We start from the raw sequence: 25,571 nt of genomic DNA, 5'->3' as shown, positions 1-25,571 counted from the left end.
AAACAGAATCAGGCATCAGAAAGACAAAAATACTGTATAATTTGCCAGAATTAATCAACAAGAAAAACAGAAGAAATACTAAGGTGATCGCCGGCTGCTATCCCTAAGCTTCACTAAAAGACCCAGAATTTAGGTGAAGTTGAGGCCGCGGCCCGCTCCAATTACTAATAACATGAATTAAAAGATTAAAAAGCGTAAAACAAAACTGTACCAGTATGCTAGCCATATGAAAGGGAAAATAAGTGCGTCTTAAGTCTAGACTTGAAAGTCTCCACAGAATCTGATTGTTTATTGACGCAGGGAGCTCATTCCACAAGAACAGGGGCATGATAAGAGAAGCTCTGTGACCCGCAGACTTCTTATTCACCCTAGGGACACAAAGTAGTCCTGCACCCTGAGAACATAAAGCCCAGGCCGGTACGTAAGGTTTAATTAGGTTAGCTAGGTAGGGAGGTGCCAGTCCATGAATAATTTTATAGGTTAGTAGCAGAACCTTAACAATCTGATCTCACTGGTACAGGAGTCAGTGAAGAGAAGCCAAAATGGTTGTAATGTGGTCCGAACTTTCTGCTTTGTGTCAAAGTCTGGCTGCAGCATTTTGAACCAATTGGAGAGCCCTAATGCTAGACTGTGGTAAACAGAAATAGAACATTGCAGTAGTCCAATCTAGAAGAGATGAACGCATGGATCAGGGTCTCAGCATCAGCCATAGACAGGAGGGACGAATCTTCGCTATATTTCGCAGGTGGAAGAAAGCAGACAACGAAGGATCAAAAATACCCCAGGGTTCCTCACTTTGTCAGTGTGATGTATGACACACAAGCCTAGGCTGAGTGTTAACTGGTCAAATTGTTGCTGATGTCTCACTGGACCAAGAACCATTATTTCAGTCTTATCAAAGTTTAAAATAGGAAGTTGCTAGACATCCAACTTCTCACTGATGCAAGGCAATCTTCTAAGGCTTTTATGTGAACGAATGTGAATTGAAAAAAAAATTGAAAAAAAAAAATTATTTAATGTTGCTGGTATGATGATGATGATCATTTGTCTGTTTTAGCTGCATGCTGATTTTCGCACACGTGAATGATTGACAGCCGCACCAATATTTGGCTGTGCAATTATTTTAATGCCAGGTGACATGTTAAGCAAAAAGTAAATATAATGGAGATCATTTCTTTTTGTGGTGAGCAGTGAGTGGGGTGAAAATTGGCTGCAGTGTCTGTCTTGTGGGAGTTGGAGTGAAAACAGCTCTTGTGAATGATAAATGGAACTTCTTCATGTTGTCTTCCATGAAGATAGCTTTTACTAGAGGTGCACCGATCAGGATTTTTTTAGGCCGATCACCGATCACTGAAATTTTGATCTGCCGATACCGATCAAGGCCGATATCGATCAAGTGCATATTTGGATCATGCCCAAAATAAGAATATAGGTGTAATGTATAGGACTATTTTTGCATTAAGACTTAATGATGAAAAGAAAAAACATGCATTCAAATAAAGACACTAGAATAAACTGCCAACTTTTGTTTTATTACACTGACTTTGTTCTACCAGCAAGCTTTTTTTTTTTATCCATGTTTCATGTTGCTCAGGTTACAGCCTACAGAACGTTGAGAATGTAAAATACAGCCCTCATTCTAAAGGGTTAAAATTGTCTCATTAATATTTGTAAATGCACACAGGGTGATCTACAAATAATCATTGATTTATTAGATTATTAATATATAAACAAAAATAAATTTAAGAAATATTACAATTTGAAAACAAATGCACCCGAACGTGATGAAGGCATGATCGGCTGATAATGATCGGTGGCCGATCGATCTGTGCACCTCTAGCTTTTACTAAAGTGAAACTGACGCGGCGATGGATGGACACTGGCCCTGCATGCCAGGGTGCCCAACGTATCTCATGACACCCTGCCTGTGGTGCCAATGACTGCATGCTCACCTCCACAATGCACTTTGTTTTTGATGCTATTTTTTTTTTTTTTTTTTGGTTTTTCTGTTTCTTCAGCTCTGTAAAACTTTGTAAAAACCCTCGTAACTGTTCGAATGGCGTAAGCAGTGGGTCACCCCTCTGAGTCTGGTGTGCTTGAGGTTTCTTTCTCAACCTCATCAGAGGGAGATTTTCCTTACTGCTGTTGCCTGTGTGCTTGCTGAGGGGGGCTGGTAATGTTAGACCTTACTCGTGTGAAGTGCCTTGAGGCAGCTGCATTGGGATTTGGCGCTGTGTAGTTAAAATAATTGAGTGGAATAATTGAATTCTCATCACATGTTTTGTTCATAGCCAGAAATTGTGGAATTGTGAACTGAACTTGCTTTTACAGTTGCTGGATGTCAAGGGTGTGGACAGATATTCAGGTAGAGATATTTATGCGGTGGCTGTCTTCTGCACAGATTTGGGACAAATGTCAGTCACGAATGACATAAAAGCCACTTGAATTCTGATATAGGAACCACATATGATCAGAACCACATTTTTAAGTGGCCCAAATCGGAATAGTAAAAAATCACGTTCCGTGTGACTTGTGCTGTTCATAATTGTCATGGAAGAAAAAAAAAAAAAAAACTGATCTGAGTCACAAATCAGATTTGGGTCACTGTCCTACAGTCTGAATGTAGCTAAAATAATTCACCTTCAATTAGTTGTCTGCTTCTTCTCCGCACTCGGTTGTGCTCTCTTTTCTCTCTTTTTCCTTCATTGCTGTTGGGGTTTTTTTGTGTGTGTATTTTTTTTTTTGTTTTTTTTACATTGTTGGTCTTTCTTTTTGTTGTTTCCAGCTGAATGGAGACACCATGTTCATGGGACTGTCACAAGCTGGCCTTGAGTTTGCCTCAGACAATCAGGTCGGTGCTGCCACACTCATGTTTGTGTGCATGTAAAGAATAGAGTAAGTATGTCAGCAGGTTGTTGGATCATTGATTTTGAGCTACAGTTAATGATGATTTTTCACGGTTGATTAGTCAGTTGTCTTCTTGAATAATCATTTAATCAGAAAATAATAATTTTCCATTAATATGTTTTTGAAATTATGGGCAGCACAGTATCTTAGTTGTTAGCACTGTTGCCACACAGCACAAAGGCCCTGGGATTACTTCCTGTCTGGTCCTTTAAATTGAATCTTAGGTTTGTTGTCATGTGAGTTTCTCTGTGAATTTTCAGACCTTTTGTCTGACTTAGTGCTTAGCTCAGATAAGATAATTATAGTGGGCGATTTTAACATCCACACAGATGCTGAGAATGACAGCCTCAACACTGCATTTAATCTATTATTAGACTCTATTGGCTTTGCTCAAAAAGTAAATGAGTCCACCCACCACTTTAATCATATCTTAGATCTTGTTCTGACTTATGGTATGGAAATAGAAGACTTAACAGTATTCCCTGAAAACTCCCTTCTGTCTGATCATTTCTTAATAACATTTACATTTACTCTGATGGACTACCCAGCAGTAGGGAATAAGTTTTCATTACACTAGAAGTCTTTCTGAAAGCGCTGTAACTAGGTTTAAGGATATGATTCCTTCTTTATGTTCTCCAATGCCATATACCAACACAGGGCAGAGTAGCTACCTAAACTCTGTGAGTGAGATAGATTATCTCATCAATAGTTTTACATCCGCATTGAGGACAACTTTGGATGCTGTAAGCTCCTCTGAAAAACAGAGCCTTAAATCAGAAGTGCCTGACTCCGTGGTATAACTCACAAACTCGTCAGTTTAAGTTGGAGAGGAAATGGCATCTCACTAATTAGAAGATCTTCACTTAGCCTGGAAAAAGAGTCTGTTGCTCTATAAAAAGCCCTCCGTAAAGCTAGGACATCTACTACTCATCACTATTGAAGAAAATAAGAACAACCCCAGGTTTCTTTCAGCACTGTAGCCAGGCTGACAAAGAGTCAGAGCTCTATTGAGCCGAGTATTCCGTTAACTTAACTAGTAATGACTTCATGACTTTCTTTGCTAATAAAATTTTAACTATTAGAGAAAAATTACTCATAACCATCCCAAAGACGTATCGTTATCTTTAGGCTGCTTTCAGTGATGCCGGTATTTGGTTAGACTCTTTCTCTCCGATTGTTCTGTCTGAGTTATTTTCATTAGTTACTTCCTCCAAACCATCACATGTTTATTAGACCCCATTCCTACCAGGCTGCTCAAGGAAGCCCTACCATTATTAATGCTTCGATCTTAAATATGATCAATCTATCTTTGATTAGTTGGCTATGTACCACAGGCTTTTAAGGTGGCAGTAATTAAACCATTACTTAAAAAGCCATCACTTGACCCAGCTATCTTAGCTAATTATAGGCCAATCTTCCAACCTTCCTTTCTCTCAAAAATTCTTGAAAGGGTAGTTGTAAAACAGCTAACTGATCATCTGCAGAGGAATGGTCTATTTGAAGAGTTTCAGTCAGGGTTTAGAATTCATCATAGTACAGAAACAGCATTAGTGAAGGTTACAAATGATCTTCTTATGGCCTCAGACAGTGGACTCATCTCTGTGCTTGTTCTGTTAGACCTCAGTGCTGCTTTTGATACTATTGACCATAAAATTTTATTACAGAGATTAGAGCATGCCATAGGTATTAAGGCACTGCGCTGCGGTGGTTTGAATCATATTTATCTAATAGATTACAATTTGTTCATGTAAATGGGGAATCTTCTTCACAGACTCAGGTTAATTATGGAGTTCCACAAGGTTCTGTGCTAGGACCAATTTTAGTCACTTTATACATGCTTCCCTTAGGCAGTATTATTAGAAAGCATTGCTTAAATTTTCATTGTTACGCAGATGATACCCAGCTTTATCTATCCATGAAGCCAGAGGACACACACCAATTAGCTAAACTGCAGGATTGTCTTACAGACATCAAGACCTCTAATTTCCTGCTTTTAAACTCAGATAAAAATGAAGTTATTGTACTTGGCCCCACAAATCTTAGAAACATGGTGTCTAACCAGATCCTTACTCTGGATGGCATTACCCTGACCTCTAGTAATACTGTGAGAAATCTTGGAGTCATTTTTGATCAGGATATGTCATTCAAAGCGCATATTAAACAAATATGTAGGACTGCTTTTTGCATTTACGCAATATCTCTAAAATCAGAAAGGTCTTGTCTCAGAGTGATGCTGAAAACTAATTCATGCATTTATTTCCTCTAGGCTGGACTATTGTAATTCATTATTATCAGGTTGTCCTAAAAGTTCCTAAAAGCCTTCAGTTAATTCATAAATGCTGCAGCTAGAGTACTGACGGGGACTAGAAGGAGAGAGCATATTCACCCATATTGGCCTTCTCTTCATTGGCTTCCTGTTAATTCTAGAATAGAATTAAAATTCTTCTTCTTACTTATAAGGTTTTGAATAATCAGGTCCCATCTTATCTTAGGGACCTCATATTACCATATCACCCCAATAGAGCGCTTCGCTCTCAGACTGCAGGCTTACTTGTAGTTCCTAGGGTTTGTAAGAGTAGAATGGGAGGCAGAGCCTTCAGCTTTCAGGCTCCTCTCCTGTGGAACCAGCTCCCAATTCAGATCAGGGAGACAGACACCCTCTCTACTTTTAAGATTAGGCTTAAAACTTTCCTTTTTGCTAAAGCTTATAGTTAGGGCTGGATCAGGTGACCCTGAACCATCCCTTAGTTATGCTGCTATAGACGTAGACTGCTGGGGGGTTCCCATGATGCACTGTTTCTTTCTCTTTTTGCTCTGTATGCACCACTCTGCATTTAATCATTAGTGATCGATCTCTGCTCCCCTCCACAGCATGTCTTTTTCCTGGTTCTGTTATGTGTCGGACGCAGCTCGGAGAACCGACCAGCGTTTGAAGGACCCAGTATGAAATAAGCAGAGCACGGTACAAAGGCTAACTGAATTTAATACATAACAGTGATAATACAGAAAGGGGCGGTCTGGCGTGGTGCGCTCCCAGCAGCGCTAACGGTCCGGAGCCAGAAGCTGTTTCGGACCCAAGGACCCCGCCGACACCCCCCAGGTGGCCGCAACAACCGAGTCTGTGAAAGAAGGAACCATTATGTGAGTCCACACTCTACACACAGAACACTTAAAGGTGTACAAACAGCAAACACTTCCTGGCTTGATTGCTGATCAGCTTCCAACCTGCAGGCATGGAACATCCAGTTCACAAAACTCCACCGCAGTGGAAGCTGATACATGACTAACATACAGCTCAATACAATAAGGTGTGAGGGGACACCACATTTACTGACTGTATAACTGTTAGTCACAAAATCCAACGTACCTCAGGAAGTGTGCTGACGAGCGTGAGACCTCACCCCCTCCTCTTTCACAGACCGTGCATCAAACCTGGACATTCTCAGCGTCCGCTGCTGATGAGATTGCTCCCAAGACGACGATCTCACCCGTCTGGTCACAAGGTCGAGTCTCTGGCAAATACACACTGTGCACTCCAGTCTTAAATGCCAACATGCTCCAATCCAGCCAGATGCACCTCAGCTGTGAGTCCTGACGAGTCGCAGGTGATCAGGGTGAGGTCCTGACAGCCTCAGCAACACAGCCACTCAGTCCCAAATGCACGCCACCTGGGAGGAAAACAAAAAGACAAACAAACCGGCAGCCAGGCCCCCCCAGCCATATAACAGTACCCCACCCTCACGGGAAGCCTCCCGGCGACCACACACACCTGGCCCAGGAGAAACACCCCCCTCCAGGGACCATGGCTGGAAACCGCGTCTGCGTTCGTCCTCCAACAGACTGGTTGAACTGGCTGCATCTTTGCCCTTGTTTGACAGTCTCAGCACAGGTGTGGCCAGGAGTTCCTACACCTGTGCGGTCAGCCTTTAACCAAACATGTGTGATTAGTCATAACACAAAACAACCAAAACACCCCCCCGCCCCAGGGGACCGTCCCATCAAACCCCATGGAAGGGGAGAAAGGAAAAACAACCCAACCCAAGACCACAAACAAAAACACTAAAACACCCCCCCCCCCCAGAGGACCGTTCCATCAAACCCCAGGGAAGGGGAGAAAAGAAAAACAATCCAAATTTAAGCTCACAAACAAATGCCAAAATACCCCCCCCTCCTCCCCCCCAAACGACACGTAGGGACCAACACCCCCCAGAGGGCCACCCGCCAGCTCCAGGAGTAATAACCACGGCCGAGGTCCCTCTGGGATCCAACGTCACCCACGGGGACCACCAGCGCCCCCAGAGGACCACTCGTCAACCCCAGGAGACGCCTCCCCGCATGACTAATGGACCCAGCCCCGGCCGTCCACGGCTAATGGACCCACGCCCGTTCCCCCCCAGAGGACACCACAGTCAAACCCTGAGGGCGGAAACTGGGGGAGGGAAAACAAAAAAAAACCCCAAACCCCCCCCCTCTCCCCTCCCGGGTGCAGAGGCTACCTGGGAAACGCCCAGCACAACCTAACTGCACCCCTCCAGCAATGCCGACACTACGGCACACCCGCTGGAGTCAGAGGAGAAGAGAGGGCATAACAAAAAACAAAGAGAAAAAACAACCCAAAGACCACCCCATCACCCCCCAGGGGACCGTTCCATCCAACCCTGGGGATGTGAAACAAAATGAAACAAAAGAAAAAAAAAACAGACCAACACACAGTTGTTTGGGTCCCTGTTCTCTTTGTGTTTGTTTTTGTTTTTTGCAAAGGCTACAGGGTCACACCCCCAGACAAATAGTGGACAACAAAAAAAAAAAGCCCACACAAAAACCAACTCAAAAAAACACCCACACAAAATGAACTAACACAAAACAAATCAGTGAGTTATACCGTCAAGCTCAACCAAATGGAACACACCTGTTCCTACTCAGAGCTTGACGGTACCGTGATTCAGTCACCACAAGGGGGAACCAGAGTGCTAAAATGAAAAAACCCCTTGGGCGACAGAAAAAAAACAAACGAGCTGCTTTTGTGTGCGCAGCTGAGTGCAACACACAACCAAAATGTGCTCAACTAAATAACGCCGGAGCTGATACAACAGACGCAGTAGTTACCTTTATCCGGGGAAACGGGGCTATGACTGTAACACAGGAAGCCCAGCGACCCGTGCTAACAGAGCTCCGCCGTGCGCGTGAACCCATTACAAACGCACTCTTGCAGCTCCCGTTTACACCTCTTATCCGGTCGGAGTGTGACGCGAAGCCGTCGCCAGTCACACTCCACAAGACCCACGGATAAGGCACAACACAGGAACACGGCTGCAAGAGAGCACAAATTAGTATCCAGTAATGGGTTTCAAACACGCACCTTCCGGGCGGAGAGCCCCGCAACTGATCCGGATAACCACTGAACGTCTGAATGCCGCCTTCCCGGCGCGTTACCGTCTCTGCTACCGCTGGGTCCGTGATGTTTGGCCAGAGACTACTGTTATGTGTCGGACGCAGCTCGGAGAACCGACCAGCGTTTGAAGGACCCAGTATGAAATAAGCAGAGCACGGTACAAAGGCTAACTGAATTTAATACATAACAGTGATAATACAGAAAGGTGCGGTCTGGCGTGGTGCGCTCCCAGCAGCGCTAACGGTCCGGAGCCAGAAGCTGTTTCGGACCCAAGGACCCCGCCGACACCCCCCAGGTGGCCGCAACAACCGAGTCTGTGAAAGAAGGAACCATTATGTGAGTCCACACTCTACACACAGAACACTTAAAGGTGTACAAACAGCAAACACTTCCTGGCTTGATTGCTGATCAGCTTCCAACCTGCAGGCATGGAACATCCAGTTCACAAAACTCCACCGCAGTGGAAGCTGATACATGACTAACAAACAGCTCAATACAATAAGGTGTGAGGGACACCACATTTACTGACTGTATAACTGTTAGTCACAAAATCTAACGTACCTCAGGAAGTGTGCTGACGAGCGTGAGACCTCACCCCCTCCTCTTTCACAGACTGTGCATCAAACCTGGACGTTTCTCAGCATCCGCTGCTGATGAGATGGCTCCCGAGACGACGATCTCACCCGTCTGGTCACAAGGTCGAGTCTCTGGCAAATACACACCGTGCACTCCAGTCTTAAATGCCAACATGCTCCAATCCATCCAGATGCACCTCAGCTGTGAGTCCTGACGAGTCGCAGGTGATCAGGGTGAGGTCCTGACAGCCTCAGCAACACAGCCACTCAGTCCCAAATGCACGCCACCTGGGAGGAAAAACAAAAAGACAAACAAACCGGCAGCCAGGCCCCCCCAGCCATATAACAGGTTCTCTCCCTCAGCCCCAACCAGTCCCAGCAGAAGACTGCCCCTCCCTGAGCCTGGTTCTGCTGGAGGTTTCTTCCTGTTAAAAGGGAGTTTTTCCTTCCCACTGTAGCCAAATGCTTGCTCACAGGGGGTCGTTTTGACCGTTGGGGTTTTACATAATTATTGTATGGCCTTGCCTTACAATATAAAGCGCCTTGGGGCAACTGTTTGTTGTGATTTGGCGCTATATAAAAAAATTGATTGAATTGATTGATTGATGTGTTTTATTGTATTATTGTCTTTATAGAAACATTCTTGACATGGAGTTTAATTTATCTGATATAGTATATATTATTTTCAGTCAGACCTTTAATACCATATAAATAGTCTCAGTGATTCTCCCTCACACACTAATCTTGTGTCTGCCTTGTCCTAACTTGTAAATGCATTGCGCTGTGTTACAAATGGTACAAATTCATTGTGATATTTCACCTGTTTGAATTTATTTCCTCAAAACACTTAAAAGTGTGACCATTTATTTGTGCTTGCACAAATGTTAGAAGTGTGATTTAATTTGCAGTCAGTAATTTCAGTAGTGTTGTGAAAGTGTAGGAACACGGACCCACAACAGGGGGGCGCAAATGAACGGACAATGGAGAAAGTCAAATAACAAAGCTTTACTGTTGTGAATACGCACAACAAACACAACAGATTACAATTGTGGTTAACCCAATCCAATGGTGTCGTGTGGCAGGCTCGACGATAGGAGACGTCTGTCCGAGTCGAACCGGAACCACCCGATTTCCTCCGCCACCGAACCCCGGGAATACTGGAGCCGCCAAGTCCCGAACTCCCAGGTGGCCACTGCCTCCGCTCGTCGGATCCGGTACTGCTGGCGAGGAACAGAAACAGTCAGATGTGGGTGCGGCTGCACCCAGCACACGTAGGGTGGAAACACCACCTCCACCTCTAATCAACAACAACACTGTAGTGCAGGAATGCGAGTACTTATCCCAAAATATAGTCTCCTGCTGTTCTTCTCTCTTTCTGTGCAAAGGCAAAAGTATTCAATAGTCAGAAGACAATTCGTTGGGCTGGATACGTTACCTCCTTGGTAGAGCGATATCTCGGCAATGAGGTGGAGATGCCGTCCAGCTGATATACCCCTCTGCTGATGGATGTCAGCTGTCTCGGTTGATAGGTGACAGCTGTCACCTTGGCTGCTCCTGTGAGGCGGCAGCGCCCTCTGGTGCCTGGAGCCCGCACTCCAGGCAGGGCGCCCTCTGGTGGTGGTGGGCCAGCAGTACCTCCTCTTCAGCGGCCCACACAACAAGTAGTACATGTCCATGTCAAATCCATTAATCACACTCATGACTCTTGTGGAAAATATCTGTAGAAACCTCTTTATCTTGAAAGTTTAATCACTGACATAATGTTGACAATTGTGCGTTGTAAAAAGTGACAAAACACTAAAACAAATGCTGGTTGTAGGCTAAAATACAATCCATAAGCACACATTCTATCATATTAATACAGTGCATATTGGTCATTTAAGTTGAGTAACCATGAGCTCAAACATGGGCTCTGCCATAATTTGGCTCGATTACATTATATGGCTGCGATGCTATGCATACTCTGATTGGCTGATTTACGGTCTGATATTTTCCCATATTAGAGTGGTTAATATGACAGTTGGTCCAGAAAGCGTATCACATTCGTTACAAACCAGAAAGCTAAAAACACGATTAGAAAAACCAAGTTGGACATGAACATACTCCATAAATATCTAAACAGCATTGGAAAAAACACACAGATTGAAAGTTTACCAGCTAATGACCGGACCATCTGTTAGCAAGTTCTTGACGGAGGTGAAGTGAACAGGTCTGACTGTGAGCCCAAAACAGTCAGCAGCTTTCATATTCAGGTGATACCACAAATTTGTGTTTATATATATATATAGCCATGTAACAAATAAATTATTAACCTCCCTTGTTCGGTCTGTACGCTAATGCTCGGCCCATACTGTCAGCACCTCTGTCTGACATTTTCCCATACAGACCTCGCGCTCAGTTAATAATGCTTTAATATTGCATTTAAAGGTCATTTTAAGACTAGAATGTAAAATTTAGCCATGTGTATAAAAATTTGAATGAGATAATGATTCACATGATTTACAGTATACTGTATGTATGGAATGTACCTGACAGATTTATGTGAATTTTTGCTTGTTTGTGGGTTTGTTTGATGGTTTTAAGTCTGATGATTTTTACACAATAATAGTGGTCTGCATTTGCATAATGCATCAGCATGGCTTCTCTCCAGCTCTAGCTCAAGTTTAACACATTTTGTGGTACAGGTACGTTTTACTCGGGGGAATCAATAGTTATCGTATCCCGATATTTAATTTCATGAATCTTATTTCTGAAGTATCTTGAAACGTATTTAATCAGCACCCAAGTATTGTGATAAGTATTGTCTCAAAAGTATAAAGCAGCTGCAGGTGTCAAACTCAAATAATAATCTCACATCAGTTCATTGGAACTTGCTGGACTGATGTTTCTCCTATAATCACTTAAAACTTTAATTTTTGATTTCTGTATAAATGTGTTTACTGTTTGGACTGGCTTCATTGGGTGTATTACTATTTGGGCTGTTTTGCATGTGCGTGGTGGCTGCCACAACTCCAGAGATTTGGAGTGGTGCCTGTTTTTTCACGAGCGATTAAAGCAGTTCACAGCAAAAATAGGGATTGACCTTTAGGTACCATTAAATCATTTTAGTGGAATTTTTATACCTAGGGTAGTGGTCACAGGCAAGAAAAATATTAACACACACACACACACACACACACACACACACACCACACACACACACACACACACACACACACACACACACACACACACACATACGTATTATGGCTGTCAAATTAACAAGTTAATTTAGATTAATTACAGTACCTATAACATAATTTTTAAAAACTCTAAATTAGTCCACATTTTGTTAGTTTTGGCTAGTATTTCACTGAGGCACAACTGGTGGAGAGGAGGTGGAGACACAAAATTGCACAAAACGGAAAAGGTGACAACTTTTCATGTGGAATCTCACTGAATTGGTCCCCCCAACATGTGCATGCATGGCGACCAAGTGTCTGCTGAATGCCGTTCGGAGTGGTGGCAAAAATATGGGCACAAATCTTGAGCAGTCCACACACACACATGTGAACGTCCAGCAGCACTGGTCCAACAGCAGGTGCAAGGATTTGCGCGTGAATGCCGCGTGGCACTCTCACAGATGCTGAGCGCCACTGGCATGGCTGAATTGATGACATGTTTGTGCACACAGTGCTCAAGATGGATGTGAACTATTACATTGTTATTATGTGACCGAGGTTATGACAGTTCCCCAGACTTTAGGCAGAAAAAGCACTGTAAATAATAATAAAATATTTAATAAAGAATAATAAAAAAAAACAGGAAGAAAAGTGCGAACAACCACTCATGGACTTACAGAATGATGTCCAGGGGATGTGGCTCTCAACTTATATTGATGTCTTCACAAACAATGAAAATAAAACAATTAATCAAAATTGCCTCTTCCACATTCTTCACACAGGTGTAGCCCACTGTCTCTGTGTGCACGGCCGAAGGCTGCCGCCCAGCAGCATTAAACTTATTTTCCACTTTTGCCCTAGAAAAATAAATAAATAAAGAGAGATAAACACAATAAATCCAGTTTGTGCAGTTTGTCCATAGCCAGACAGGACGTGTCCTGCCTGCTCACACATGTGCATGACAGGTGGGTGCTGGCTTGGCTGCAGTGCTGTGTGGCTGGAGGCTGCTGGACTCTTTCGGCCACTTCCAGAAGTGCTGTTCCTCTCGAATCATATAAAAGGAAAAGTGTGTGTCAACCCGTTACAAGTTATCTCACATGTTGTGCATGTTCTGAGCTGTGCGACAATGTGGTGAGGGGTACAAGACACCACCCTGATAATTTGGCAAGGGAGTTTGTTGCGCAGTTTTTTTTTGGTCTGTTCAAAAATCAAGTGACAAGCAGACATCGCCCTACAACTCAGGTAAGGACAATGAATGGCTGCGAACCTTGCGCCGAACTCTGTGAATTTCCTTGCGGATGTCATTTTTCAGGCTGTTGCAGCCCAGTAAAGGGTGTCCCTGTCATACTTTGACGATTTAGCCCGCGTATGCAGACTGTATTAAAAATGCTGGCATACAGTCGCGTACGTCTAAAATGTTATGGGTAAGTTTTGTGTAAGTTAAGAGCACGTTGAAGCACATGATATACACTGTAATGCACCGAGCACCTCAAAAAATTTTAGGCATGCTGAAAATTTTCAGCGCATGCCAGCGTATGACTCATACGTAGTGCACATGCGGGACATAAGTTGTAAGTAAGTTATGTGATTGTTGACACACATTTCTTGTAATTTACTCATAAATAAAATTATTATATGGCTATGACACTACGCATGCTCTGGTGTTTTACCATATCAGACCATTACCATGGCAATCGGTCCGGATTGCGTATCACATTTGCGACTTTATCTACAAGTTTCATGGCGCAAAACAAAACAAAACAAAAAGCAGGTACAGACCTTGCATTCGGTTAATAATTCTTTAGTATCTTTTTCCAGTCTAAGTGCTGTAGTACAACCACAGGGAGCTCATTGATGTGTAATGTGAGTTTGGTGGCACTATAAACCATAAATGTGACGTTATTGAGTTTTTAATCAAAGCATTTCCTGTTGCCGTGGTAATTTGTTGACGTCCCTGAGCTCCAGTCTTGCAGCCAGTTGTACATCAACATCAGTCTAATTCATAAAGAATGGAGGACGTCTCATTTTTGTGGGAAAAAAATGGTTTTGGTTGTTTGTATTTTTTGTCTGTATTACAACGTTCGGAAAGAGATGCCATTTGATTTAAAACGGCGATTCGCTTTGAAGTTATTGATTCTAGAAAGTTGAATCTTTGAATATTTTTCCAACTTTACTCAGTAGAGTGCAGCAGCATGAGGAGGAATGATTGTTTAATCAGTCAAGTCCCACAACAACACACGAAGGATATTATTATTGTTATTATTACTATTATTATTTTCCTTTACATGAGGGACAGTAACTTAAGTTTACGAATCGGCAAAGCAGGAGACATTAATGGTCCAGTCCATGGCAAGAAAAGCATGTTGTGGGCTGCCTCACGAAAAAGGCACGTTAATGAGGAACAAATAAAAACTGTATGGTGTGAAACGTTGGACGATTCTTGCTTCTATTCTTGCTTACAACAATACACTGTAAAAAATTTGACCAATGTTTACACACACAAAACAAATGTGGCACCAAACTGACACATTATATAATTGAATAGATCTTAAGTTCTACAAATTTGATTAAAAAGTATTGACTATATTAATTAAACCTTACCAAAAAATTAAGTACATGTTAATAAAAGCAACAGTTGAAACTGGGTTGGATTTAGTAATAGCGTGCCAAATGATGAGTTATATTGCCAAAAAGTATTTAGTAAATCCTAGTCAATTTCACAAGGAAAGCTAATTCATATTTACTAAGTATCTGAGCAAAAATAATTTAGATTTAATAAATATCTGGGGGAAACTGATTCATATTTACTGATAGAGTCAGAGCTCTATTGAGCTGAGTATTCCATTAACTTTAACTAGTAATGACTTCATGACTTTCTTTGCTAACAAAATTTTAACTATTAGAGAAAAAATTACTCATAACCATCCCAAAGACGTATCGTTATCTTTGGCTGCTTTCAGTGATGCCGGTATTTGGTTAGACTCTTTCTCTCCGATTGTTCTGTCTGAGTTATTTTCATTAGTTACTTCATCCAAACCATCAACATGTTTATTAGACTCCATTCCTACCAGGCTGCTCAAGGAAGCCCTACCATTATTTAATGCTATGTACCACAGGCTTTTAAGGTGGCAGTGATTAAACCATTACTTAAAAAGCCATCACTTGACCCAGCTATCTTAGCTAATTATAGGCCAATCTCTGATCATCTGCAGAGGAATGGTCTATTTGAAGAGTTTCAGTCAGGTTTTAGAATTCATCATAGTACAGAAACAGCATTAGTGAAGGTTACAAATGATCTTCTTATGGCCTCGGACAGTGGACTCATCTCTGTGCTTGTTCTGTTAGACCTCAGTGCTGCTATTGATACTGTTGACCATAAAATTTTATTACAGAGATTAGAGCATGCCATAGGTATTAAAGGCACTGCGCTGCGGTGGTTTGAATCATATTTGTCTAATAGATTACAATTTGTTCATGTAAATGGGGAATCTTCTTAACAGACTAAAGTTAATTATGGAGTTCCACAAGGTTCTGTGCTAGGACCAATTTTATTCACTTTATACATGTTTCCCTTAGGCAGTATTATTAGACGGTATTGCTTAAATTTTCATTGTTACGCAGATGATACCCAGCTTTATCTATCCATGAAGCCAGAGGACACACACCAATTAGCTAAACTGCAGGATTGTCTTACAGACATAAAGACATGGATGAACTCTAATTTCCTGCTTTTTAAACTCAGATAAAACTGAAGTTATTGTACTTGGCCCCACAAATCTTAGAAACATGGGTGTCTAACCAGATCCTTACTCTGGATGGCATTACCCTGACCTCTAGTAATACTGTGAGAAATCTTGGAGTCATTTTGATCAGGATATGTCATTCAAAGCGCATATTAAACAAATATGTAGGACTGCTTTTTGCATTTACGCAATATCTCTAAATCAGAAAGGTCTTGTCTCAGAGTGATGCTGAAAAACTAATTCATGCATTTATTTCCTCTAGGCTGGACTATTGTAATTCATTATTATCAGGTTGTCCTAAAAGCTCCCTAAAAAGCCTTCAGTTAATTCAAAATGCTGCAGCTAGAGTACTAACGGGGACTAGAAGGAGAGAGCATATCTCACCCATATTGGCCTCTCTTCATTGGCTTCCTGTTAATTCTAGAATAGAATTTAAAATTCTTCTTACTTATAAGGTTTTGAATAATCAGGTCCCATCTTATCTTAGGGACCTCATAGTACCATATCACCCCAATAGAGCGCTTCGCTCTCAGACTGCAGGCTTACTTGTAGTTCCTAGGGTTTGTAAGAGTAGAATGGGAGGCAGAGCCTTCAGCTTTCAGGCTCCTCTCCTGTGGAACCAGCTCCCAATTCAGATCAGGGAGACAGACACCCTCTCTACTTTAAGATTAGGCTTAAAACTTTCCTTTTGCTAAGCTTATAGTTAGGGCTGGATCAGGTGACCCTGAACCATCCCTTAGTTATGCTGCTATAGACGTAGACTGCTGGGAGGTTCCCATGATGCACTGTTCTTTCTCGTTTTGCTCTGTATGCACCACTCTGCATTTAATCATTAGTGATCGATCTCTGCTCCCCTCCACAGCATGTCTTTTTCCTGGTTCTCTCCCTCAGCCCCAACCAGTCCCAGCAGAAGACTGCCCCTCCCTGAGCCTGGTTCTGCTGGAGGTTTCTTCCTGTTAAAAGGGAGTTTTTCCTTCCCACTGTAGCCAAGTGCTTGCTCACAGGGGGTCGTTTTGACCGTGGGGTTTTACATAATTATTGTATGGCCTTGCCTTACAATATAAGGTGCCTTGGGGCAACTGTTTGTTGTGATTTGGCGCTATATAAAAAAAAATTGATTGATTGATTGATTGATTGATAATCTAAGTGAAATTGACTTATATTTATTAAGTATATGGGTGAAATTGATTTACATTTACTACATATCTGCATAAAAATGATTTGGATTAAGTAAATAAAATAAATTATATCAACTCATATTCCAGCACAAAAGTAAGTAAGCCCCTTCAGCTGCTCCCTTGTTGCTAAAGAGTCAGACTTTAGTGACTTTAATCAGCAGAAAGGTGAGTCACGATTAACATCTTTAAATGGCTTTGATGGAGGTTGATGAATAAATTGTTGACCCGCAGCGGGTCCATAATCAAAGTGGATAAATGATTATTTTCCTCCAACACACCCTCGGAAACAATGTAACGGCCCAGTTGCTGCGTAATTCTTTCAGGCAGCAGTGTAATGGGCCGTTACTGTGTTATAATCCTAGCGAGAACTATGCAGTATGTTCATTGTGCACTATTTTTACATTGATCATAGGTTGCAGTTTTATTTTTATGCATTCAAATATTTCAGTAACTGCTTTTAATATGCAGTATATGCACTACACACGCACACACACACACACACAGTGGGTAAAATAAGTATCTAACATGTCATAATTTTTCTCAGTAAGTATATTTCTAAAGGTGCTAAATTTTCACCAGATGTCAGTAATAGCCCAAGTAATACACATAAAGCAAAACAAATAAGTACAGAAATGCTTAATAATGTGAAATGATGCAGGAAAAAAGTATTGAACACATGAAGAAAGGGAGAAGCAGAAAGCATGGAAAACAAGACACCAGATGAAATCTATCAGTAGTTAGAAAGCAATCCTGCCCCTTGTCAGTATATATTATCAGCTGGTTCAGTCCCAACTGATATAAAAAGGTGTCTCATTACCAAGGTGTCACACAAGACACATCTCATGTGGGTAAAAGCAAAGAGCTCGCTCAAGAGCTTTGCAACCTTATTGTTGCAAAACATACTGAGGACATTGGTTACAGAAGGATTACTAAACGTTCCAGTGAGCACTAGGGGGGCCATAATCTGAAAGTTGAAAGAGCATCATTTCACCGTAAACCGGCCACGACTGTGTGCTTCTCACACTGACAGAGGAGTGAAAAGAATGATCAGAAGAGTTGCAAGACCCAAGGATCAGTTGTGAGCAACTGAACAATTGCTTCAAAGAAAACAATAAGTAATGCACTCAACCACTATGGCCTCTGTGCCCACTCACCACACAAGACAACATTCTTGATGAAAAATATGTTGAAGCTTGTTTGACGTTTACTGCACAACATTTAGACAAGCCTGTGAAATACTGGGAAAAATATAGTTTGGTCAGATGAGACCAAAATTGAACTCCTTCCATGCCATAATACACACCATAAATGGCACTGCACATCACCCCAAAAACACCATACCAACAGTGAAGTTTCAAGGTGCATGTTTTTCAGCATGCGGCACTGCCAAACATCATATGATTGGAAGGATGCATGGTAAAATCTCCAGAGACATTCTTTTTTTTTTTCCCACTTTTTATTAATGAAACATTTTTACATTACAAAAAAGGAGAGAGAAAAAAAAGAGAGCCAGTGCAAGGTCATGGAACATACTGTACGTATATTAAGAATGTATATAAAAAAAATGACATATGAATATACATTAAGCAGTTATAGAAAATCACTGCTTTCAGCTATGTAAACGGACGATTTTCCCCACCTTTTCTATCCTTGCTCTTTCTGGAGCCATAAGGAGTAAATCATCTGCTCAAGAAGGTGTAAATATTAATACAATAACATGCTTTTGGAGGGCGGTATGCATTTTCAGAGGCCTGACGTCCGTGCCCAGTCACCCAAAATTTCAAAGAAAATGCATACCGCACGACAACTGCATGTTATTTGCATTATCATCATTTACTGACATACACAACACGTGAAATCACATTAACAATATTTAATGTCATTTCAAAACGCATGACACCTAGCAAACACGTACATAAAAAGTTGGCTCACTTTAGCTTTTGTTGTGTTGACTGGTATGGCGCTGCTCTCCAAATTCGCCAGTGTGTCCTCTTCAAGCTGGCTGCTTTGGTTGCTGTTCATTTAGTGGAGCAGATAACTGTAACAATTGTTCATTTCTGGAAAGAAGCACCAAAGTTGGCACAAATACTCCTTAGACATTACTCTTGAAAAAACTGAGTAGCCACTTGAATTTTCAGTAGGCGGCCAGGTAGGGGTCAATTGAAGAATTACACAGGGGTTAAAATTTAAAAATGCTCCAATCATATTGAAAGCTATACCACATTATTGTCTGATCACAGCGATACCAAAAAGGTATAGTTTGGACTATCTCTGACTGAATGTTATGGAGTTATGGGGTAAAAACAACAAGAATGGTGACAAAGGTCAGTTTCAGTTTGTACAGGGGTTTAGAAGTTAAAGTTGCTCCAATTTTGGTAAAAAATGGTGCAATTATTGGTTGAACTAATAGGATTAATAAATGAAATAGTTTTGACTGTGTTGAATGCTTGGTCTGCAAGGTAAAGGTAGAGCAATGTCGACGTCCATTGGATTCTATGACATGTGACATATGTTACCCTGTAACATGATAACTAAGCATGCCACATAGTGCAAACTATTCCTTTTTAAAACCCTATCAACTCAACCAATAATTTGCATCACATTTTACAATATTTAGAGCAACTTTAACATCTGACCCCTGTACAAACTAATGCTGACCTTTGTTACCAAATCTTTGTGCAAATCTATGCTACCGACCCAGCAACGCCTCAGTAAGTGATAATAATTAACAATACCAATAAAAACACCTAAAGTAGGAATCTCTTTTTGGAGCCAGTACTTTGTGATAGCCTTTTTACCCCCAGCTAATAGAATTTTAAGGAGGTACTCATCACCTTTACCTAATCCCTCAGGGAAATTTCCCAGGTATAAAACAGTGAATGTAATACAAACAATGAAAACCCAGAACCTTTGTAATTATTGTTGCCACATCATTCCAAAAACTCCAAATAAGAGGGCACAGCCAAAACACGTGGGTGTGGCCAATCATGGTTTCTTCACATTCCCTCCAGCACCCTAACTGTGAGTGTCTTTGTAGCTTTTTGTTTATTAACCAAGCGTGAGGGCTGTATGGGAAAATATATTATATTATATTATTTATTATTAGACACCCAGGCATAACAGAAATTCACTCATATGACCAAACTCATAACAGAAAAGTCAAAAACTTTCCTTTTTGCTAAAGCTTATAGTTAGGGCTGGATCAGGTGACCCTGAACCATCCCTTAGTTATGCTGCCATAGACGTAGACTGCTGGGGGGTTCCCATGATGCACTGTTTCTTTCTCTTTTTGCTCTGTATGCACCACTCTTCATTTAATCATTAGTGATCGATCTCTGCTCCCCTCCACAGCATGTCTTTTTCCTGGTTCTCTCCCTCAGCCCCAACCAGTCCCAGCAGAAGACTGCCCCTCCCTGAGCCTGGTTCTGCTGGAGGTTTCTTCCTGTTAAAAGGGAGTTTTTCCTTCCCACTGTAGCCAAGTGCTTGCTCACAGGGGGTCGTTTTGACCGTTGGGGTTTTACATAATTATTGTATGGCCTTGCCTTACAATATAAAGCACCTTGGGGCAACTGTTTGTTGTGATTTGGCGCTATATAAAAAAAATTGATTGATTGATTGATTGAAAAACAAAAAGAAATATAAGAAAATAAATCAAATACATGGTGCCTAAAGGTGTAGGCAGAAGCAACGCTTATCCACGCCTACGCTCCTTTATAAAATCATCAGGCATATATGCCTGTTCATAGACATTTATACCCAACACAATCTGAATACAGCAGCACCTAGTTACAGATAAAAGAAGTCAAATATTTCTCCAGACAACTCATAAAAAAAGAGAAAAAAAAATGAAGGTTCCAGTACAACAGCTTCTACATATAACACAACTCAACCCTAATAATCTAATACATATCTACCAAATACCATTTGTTTGTATAAATGTTTGAACCGGTTAATATCTGGACATTGCTTAAGTTTCTCTGGTAAATTATTCAATTTTTTTGGGCCACAAATGGAAACACAAAAGCACCTCCTAGTTGTCCTAGCGCCCGCAATTTTAGAATAATACGTACCCCTTAAATTATACCTTCCCTCTCTCAACGTAAAATATTCTTGAATTCTGAGAGGTAATTGTTTATTTCTTGCTTTATGCATCAGTTGAACAGTCTTAAATGTAATCATATCAGAAAGTTTTAATATCTTTGATTTAATAAATAACGGATTGGTATGATCCCGAAACCCTGAATTATGAATTATTCTTAATGCTCTTTTTTGAAGGATGAATAATGATTGTAAAGTAGTTTTATAGTTATTACCCCAAACTTCCGCACAGTGGGCCTCATGTATCAACGTTGCGTATGGCGATATTTGAGCGTATATGGGGTGTAAGCCAAAACGGCTGTGCTACTTGGCATTTATCAATGTGGTCGTTGGCGTACGCTGCGCTGAAAATATACACCAGGTCGAGAAGTGACATAAATTATACACCACAATGAACCAGCGCTGGAATCCACATAAAAATGAAGATGATCAACATGATAAACAGTGCCATTATACAAATCAATGCATATGTTACATAAATAACACTTTCCTTGTTGGGAAGGTGTAGTGACACGGACCCACAACAGGGGGCGTTAATGAACGGACAATGGATAAGCCAAAAAGTAACAATTTAATGTTGTGAATTGCACAACGGAATACAGACAAAAACAACTAGAGGAGTACAGTCAATTGTATACACGGTGACGTGTGGGCAGGCTCGAGGATAGAAGACGTCTGTCCAAAGAAGAGCCGGATCCCACACGGCTTCCACCACCAGCGGATCTGAAGAACACCGGAGCCACCAAGTCCCGAGCCCCAGGTGGCCACCGTCTCCAGCTGTCAGACCAGGTACTGCTGGCAGAAACAGAAACAGTTAGTGGTGGGTGTGTGAAAACACACCCAGTAATCGTCCCCTGAGTAGTTCCTCCGGGAGGGAGAACCTCCACCTCCAGAAACAATGTCACCCGTGCAGCTCCTGTTGGTCTCTTTCCTGGATGGAGTGAGAGGCGAAGAACTTCGTCCTCTCACTGTCCGCCAATCCAGCCTCCGATAGAGCCCGCAGGAACACGGCTGCACACAGACCAATATCTTTAGACAACGATAATCACAGCAGAGAAAATTACCTTGCTTGGTAGCTGATTTCTCGGCGGGGAGGTGGAGTTGCAGTCCGGCCTTTATGGTGATGGTGAGTAGTGGATGAGTGACAGCTGGTACGGATGATGAGTGACAGCTGTCACTCCAGGTCGCTCCGATGCCCTCTCGTGCTTGAAGCCCGCACTTCAAGCATGGCACCATCTTGTGGTGGTGGGCCAGCAGTACCTCCTCTTCAGCGGCCCACACAACAGGACCCCCCCCTCAACGGGTCCTCCCGGCGCCCGACCAGGCTTGTCCGGGTGACGGGTGTAGAAGTTGGCCAGGAGGGCCAGGTCCAGGATGAAGCTCCTCTTCACCCAGGAGCGCTCTTCGGGTCCATAACCCTCCCAGTCCACCAGATACTGGAACCCCCGGCCCTTTCGACGGACGTCCAGGAGCCGGCGTACTGTCCACGCGGGCTCCCTGTCGATGATCCGGGCAGGAGGCGGCACTGGTCCAGGGGCACACAGTGATGAGGTATGGCAGGGCTTGAGTCTTGACACATGAAAAACGGGGTGTATCCGCAGTGAAGCTGAAGCTGCCAGCTTCACTGCGGCCGGACTGAAGACTTTGAGTATGGTAAATGGTCCTATGTACTTGTCCTTTAGCTTCTGGGATTCCACCTGCAGGGGGATGTCCTTTGTGGATAGCCAAACCTCCTGCCCGGGCTGGTATGCAGGGGCCGGGGAACGCCGGCGGTCTGCATGGGCCTTAGCCCTCGTCCGGGCTCTGAGCAGGGCAGAGCGGGCGGTACGCCACACCCGACGGCACTTCCTCAGATGGGCCTGGATCGAGGGCACCCCGACCTCTCCCTCCACTAGCGGAAACAGTGGGGGCTGGTACCCCAAACACACCTCAAACGGGGAGAGGCCGGTGGCAGATGAAACATGGCTATTATGAGCGTACTTGATCCAGGCCAGATGGTCACTCCAGGCCGTCGGGTGCACGGAGGTCACGCAGCGGAGGGCCTGCTCCAGTTCCTGGTTCGTCCGCTCTGCCTGCCCGTTCGTCTGGGGGTGGTACCCAGTCAAGAGACTTACGGTGGCCCCCAGTTCCCTGCAGAAACTCCTCCAGACCTGGGAGGAGAACTGAGGACCACAATCTGAGACAATGTCCGATGGAATCCCATGCAGACGCACGACGTGGTGGACCAGGAGGTCTGCAGTCTCCTGGGCCGTCGGGAGCTTTGGGAGGGCCATTAAGTGGGCCGCCTTGGAGAACCGGTCCACTATCGTGAGGATGGCGGTCATGTCCTGGGACGGCGGGAGGCCCGTGACAAAGTCCAGGCCGATGTGAGACCAGGGGCGATGAGGCACGGGCAGAGGCTGGAGTAGGCCTTGGGTCTTGTGATGGTCGGCCTTGCCCCTGGCGCAGGTGGTGCAGGCCTGGATGTACTCCCGGACGTCGGCTTCCACAGACGCCCACCAGAAGCGCTGCCAAACCACTGCCACGGTTCTTCGCACCCCTGGGTGGCAGGAGAGTTTGGAACCGTGACAGAAGTCAAGGACTGCAGCCCTGGCCTCTGGTGAGATGTACATCTTGTTCTTGGGTCCAGTTCCCGGGTCCGGGTTCCGTGTCAGGGCCTCCCGGACGGTCTTCTCCACGTCCCAGGTAAGGGTGACCACGACAGTGGACTCGGGGATGATGGTTTCCGTTGGGTCTGACAACTCGGTCCTGACTTCCTCCTCGTGCACCCGGGACAGGGCGTCAGACCGTTGGTTCTTCGTCCCGGGGCGGTATGTGATCTGAAAGTCAAAACGCCCGAAGAACAGTGACCAGCGGGCTTGCCTGGGATTCAGACGCTTGGCGGTCCGGATGTACTCCAGGTTCCGATGGTCCGTGAAAACCGTGAATGGTACCGAAGCTCCCTCCAACAGGTGTCTCCACTCCTCCAGAGCCTCCTTCATCGCAAGAAGTTCCCGATTGCCGACGTCATAGTTCCTTTCAGCCGGGGTCAACCTGCGGGAAAAGTAGGCACATGGGTGGAGAACCTTGTCGGACTCCCTGCTCTGGGATAGCACGGCTCCTATCCCTGAGTCGGAGGCATCCACTTCGACTATAAACTGGCGTTTTGGATCGGGCTGCACCAGAACTGGCGCAGTCGAAATCCAGCGTTTCAACTCCCTAAACGCGGCTTCGCACTTATCCGACCAGGTGAAGGGGACTTTTGTGGAGGTCAGGGCTGTCACGGGGCTAACTACCTGACTGTAGCGTTTGATGAACCTCCGGTAAAAATTAGCAAAACCGAGGAACTGCTGTAGTTTCCTATGGTTTGTTGGTTGGGGCCAATCTCTCACCGCCGCAACCTTGGCCGGATCAGGGGCGACAGAGTTGGAGGAGCTAATAAACCCCAGGAAGGACAAAGAAGTATGGTGGAACTCGCACTTCTCGCCCTTCACAAACAGCCGGTTCTCCAGTAACCGCTGCAGGACCTGACATACATGCTGGACATGGGTCTCAGGATGCGGGGAGAAGATGAGTATATCGTCTAGATATACGAAGACAAACCGATGCAGGAAGTCCCGCAAGACGTCATTTACCAAAGCTTGGAACGTCGCGGGCGCATTGGTGAGGCCGAACGGGATGACCAGGTACTCAAAGTGACCTAACGGGGTGTTAAATGCCGTCTCCCACTCGTCTCCCTTCCAGATCCGAACCAGGTGGTACGCATTCCTAAGATCCAATTTCATGAAAATTTGGGCTCCATGCAGGGGCGTGAACACAGAATCCAACAAAGGCAAAGGGTATCGATTGCGAACTGTGATCTCGTTCAGCCCTCTGTAATCAATGCATGGACGGAGTCCGCCGTCTTTCTTGCCCACAAAAAAGAAACCTGCACCCATCGGGGAGGTGGAGTTCCGGATCAGCCCGGCAGCTAATGAGTCCCGGATGTAGGTCTCCATTGATTCTCGCTCAGGACGTGAGAGGTTGTACAGCCTGCTGGATGGGTACTCAACGCCCGGGATCAAATCAATGGCACAATTGTACGGTCGGTGCGGGGGAAGGGTGAGCGCCAGATCTTTGCTGAAAACGTCAGCAAGATCGTGGTACTCACTTGGCACCACCGTCAGATTGGGAGGGACTTTAACCTCCTCACTAGCTGTCATACCAGGCGGAACCGAGGATCCGAGACATTCCCGGTGGCAGGTTTCGCTCCACTGAGCCACAACCCCAGACGGCCAATCAATCCGGGGATTGTGTTTTATCATCCAAGGATAACCCAAAATCACACGGGAGGTTGAAGGTGTTACATAAAACACAATCTCCACCCTGTGATTTCCAGACACCACCAATGTCACTGGCTGTGTCTGGTGTGTGATTAATGGAAGAAGGATGCCATCTAGTGCCCGTACCTTCAAAGGTGAAGGTAGAGCCACTAGAGGGAGTCCGACTTCCCTTGCCCATCTGCTGTCCAGCAGATTCCCCTCCGACCCCGTGTCCAC

General features: G+C 43.9%; 1 protein-coding gene across 2 annotated transcripts in view; it reads left to right on the top strand.

Annotated features, from left to right (window-relative positions):
- The window catches only part of tox (thymocyte selection-associated high mobility group box), a 209,478-nt gene that overhangs the window by 89,807 nt on the left and 94,100 nt on the right, over positions 1–25,571 (top strand). The window contains exon 1 of one of the 2 annotated variants that reach the window (XM_034182972.1): positions 2,787–2,851. The exons of the other annotated variant lie outside the window; for it this stretch is intronic. Coding sequence (XP_034038863.1) covers positions 2,801–2,851 — 51 coding nt within the window. The 5' untranslated portion in view covers positions 2,787–2,800. Of the gene's footprint in view, positions 1–2,786; positions 2,852–25,571 lie in introns of those variants that run through there. 2 annotated transcript variants of the gene reach the window in all.

This window comes from Thalassophryne amazonica, chromosome 12 (assembly GCF_902500255.1).
Source record: "Thalassophryne amazonica chromosome 12, fThaAma1.1, whole genome shotgun sequence".
In the NCBI taxonomy this organism is placed as follows: Eukaryota; Metazoa; Chordata; class Actinopteri; order Batrachoidiformes; family Batrachoididae; genus Thalassophryne; species Thalassophryne amazonica.
Note: the sequence above shows the minus strand (reverse complement) of the source record. Positions and strands in the feature narration are given on the sequence as shown.